The 3,050-nt window shown below is 36.7% G+C and overlaps 1 protein-coding gene across 1 annotated transcript; it reads right to left on the bottom strand.

Moving 5' to 3' along the window:
* On the bottom strand, window positions 1-2,470 carry LOC124541412 (piggyBac transposable element-derived protein 4-like). Its single transcript, XM_047119269.1, has 2 exons — window positions 2,231-2,470; window positions 1-2,020 (listed from the first exon to the last, which is right to left on the bottom strand). The coding sequence occupies exon 2, from the start codon at window positions 2,018-2,020 to the stop codon at window positions 182-184; it is 1,839 nt and encodes a 612-aa protein (XP_046975225.1). The 5' UTR covers window positions 2,231-2,470; the 3' UTR covers window positions 1-181.
* Between the last annotated feature and the right edge of the window lie 580 nt (window positions 2,471-3,050).

Below are 3,050 nucleotides of genomic sequence, written 5' to 3'. Positions count from 1 at the left end.
TTTAACCCTAGTTAACTAAACCGTTTTCATTGTTTCATAATAACTACACCTTCGTCGAGCGGACTACGCAATGAAAAACTGAAATATAGACAAAGATATTTATTTAAGGTAGGAACTTGTTACATGGCACAAAATTAAAGTTTACAATTAACAAAATAAATGCAAAATAACTATAATTATATCAGTCTAAACAATGACTACACATGTCAACATTGTGCGGGCCACAAATAGCCTTTCCACATCTGGTGCAACGGTGTTTGGTCATTCTCCGGGCCTTTGACGGACACAGGTAACAAATTTTACGCGCATTAGACGTAGATGGAAGTGGAGCTTCTACCGTAAAAGATTCGCCAAGAATATCCTCAATCATGACCCTTATATTACGTCTTAAACCTACGGTCTGTAATCGTTGTCGCAGCCAGGGCTCCATGAGCTGATCTCCTAACTTCATTACAAAATCACGCCGACTCATTGGTTTTTTATGATTTCTCACATTGTTTGATACGTAAATAGCATAAGCATTTATTGCAGCTAGATTAAGCATGTTATAGAAGATACACATAGGCCATCTCATGGTTTTACGGTTTGTGCTCATATTTGAACACATTTGGTCAACAGTATCCACTGCCCCTTTTGTGCCATTATAAAAATGAATTATTTCTGGTTTTCCGGTTGTTTCGTTAATGGTAGGTTGATCATGAATGGTTGACAATAGAAAAACCATTTTGTTGGACTTGGCTTTGAACGAAACTAGTGTCTTGTCACCATCGTAGCAAAACATCGAAGTACCGATAGACCGAGATTTGGAATTTTTAATGTTTTTCGGAATTTCACGTTTATTGCTTCTCAATGTTCCCACTAAAGTCAAGTTATACGGTGAAACCAGCAACTCATCAGCCAGAGGTACAGACGTGAACCAGTTGTCCATGGTAATGTTACGATTTGAGCCATGAAGAGGGGCAGTTACTTCTTTTATAAAAAATGAAGCCAATGGTTGCTTCTGCGGATCAGTTCCTTTTCCTAGGTATGGAATGCAATTTATGATGTATTTACTATTAACGTCAGCAGCCATAACAAGTTTTATCCCATATTTGTTAGGTTTGTTTGGGATATACATTCTAAAAGGACACCTTCCGCGAAACCCAACAAGCTGTTCGTCCACGGTTATGTATGACCCCGGTGTGTACCACTTTTGAAAATTATCAATCAATTTTTGCCACAGTTCTCGTATATGTGTAAACTTGTCGACAAATTTTCTTTCATCTCTTGTTTGTTTGTCGTCAAAACGAAGACATTTTATTAGAAAATTGAATCTTTCAGCGCTCATACAGGCCTTGAAAATAGTTCCCGATCTCTGTGTATTGAAAAGCATACGAGTCGGCAAGTGATTGCTTTTCACAGCCGCTGAAATAAAAAGTAAACCAAGTAGAGCTCTCATTTCTTCAAAATCAGTCTGTGATATGGTGTACGAATCATTTTTATATTTATTTTTTCGAATAAGTATCTCTGCGTTAGTAAACGTAACAATCTGTTGCAGCATTTCATCAGTAATAAAGAGAGAAAATAAATTTATTGGGTCAACTGATTCCCTGGCTTCTGCTTTTGGTCCCGGTATGAAATGAACTATGTTTCGCCTCAAAGTACGTGTCGTAGCTGGCCTAGGTTGAGTAGACCATTTATGTTTATTTTTTCCATACACAAAACGAGAAGTCGGCTGAACAATACGGGGATCGGTATTTTGATTTGAGATACTTGGTCTAGGTACCGTAATATTTTCCGAAGAAGAATCATCGGAATCTATTATTTGGGTTCTTTGTCTCTTACTTGGCTGTACATTTATATCACTATCAGACTCCGAGGACTGAAGACTGCAAGAATCGGAACTTGTGTTTTCATGAACTTCTGTCTCTAAAATATCTTCCGTTTCTGAAGCCGAGATGTCAGATAGCTCTTCCTCTTGGTTTTCTGATTCTGCCTCTAACCAACGGGAAATTTGCTCTTCTTGATTCCTCAAATCCATCTATAATAGAAACACATCGAATAAATAAAGTATCATAAACAAACAAAGAAAAAACCCACAGTTTTGTAAAATTTCCTAGTTATCAACAAAAATAATAATACAAATAATAATTAGAAGTAACACTTTACTTATATATTAGTAAATAAAACAATAGAAAATAGATATGCAACCCACAAAACGAAAAAAAAATTGAATATGTTTACTACATACCTCGAAAATAAAAGTGTCGATATAACTAAACGTTCGTCGAGCGGGCGACGGGATGATCCTAGATCACAATCTATTATGCGTGTGGCCACAACCGCGTCACACGATGCACTGTTTGCGTAATTAGGAAGGTACACGAAGGGTCGAGGTCGCGGGGCGGGGCGGTGTAGGTGATTTTGAATTTCGCCGTATAGCGCGTAGTCGCCTCGACGAGCTATTAGTTATTTAGGGTTAAATAAAAGTCTTGATTTGCATTTGTTTTATTTTATTAAAGAATCTTGTATATTAATTAAGGCACATGTTGTGATTATTATCTCATCAAGTATTTTTACAAAGTTAAAATTAATACAAGCGTTAGTTTAAGCATACGAAATTCACGTAAACGCCGAATAACTCGCTCTATGTGTATCCTTAGGCTAGCTATTTGTTTAGTTAGTTTTGCTTCAGTTTTATTCAACTTTACACCTGTTTCGACACTGGGAGGTCTTACTAGTGTAATACCAGCTTTTTTAGGTGTTGTTCTAAACGTTTGAAACCCCTGTCTGCCATAACAAACATACCACTTCTTAATGTTTGGACAAAGTCACAGGATTCAACTAAAGAAGTGTCGGTTGTCCTGTCCCCAAATCCCGGAGAAATATAGTTAACTAGTCCATTTGGTGTACAGGATATTAAACATTTTATTGTGTTGGCTTTTTTATACTCTGACCAGGTTAATGCTTGATTTATTGCTTTAGATGGTTTCTCTATCTCTATTTCAAGGCAGTCTATAATACAACTAACATTATTATATTTGTGCCTAAATGCCATGGGTAAAGATTTT

This window comes from Vanessa cardui, chromosome 28, assembly GCF_905220365.1.
Source record: "Vanessa cardui chromosome 28, ilVanCard2.1, whole genome shotgun sequence".
Lineage (NCBI taxonomy): Eukaryota > Metazoa > Arthropoda > Insecta > Lepidoptera > Nymphalidae > Vanessa > Vanessa cardui.
The sequence above is the reverse complement of the archived record's forward strand: the minus strand, read 5'-3'. Positions and strand labels throughout refer to the sequence as shown.

Excerpts from the sequence above, each read along its gene's own strand:
- LOC124541412 (XM_047119269.1), bottom strand. The coding sequence starts at position 2,020 with ATGGATTTGAGGAATCAAGAAGAGCAAATTTCCCGTTGGTTAGAGGCA.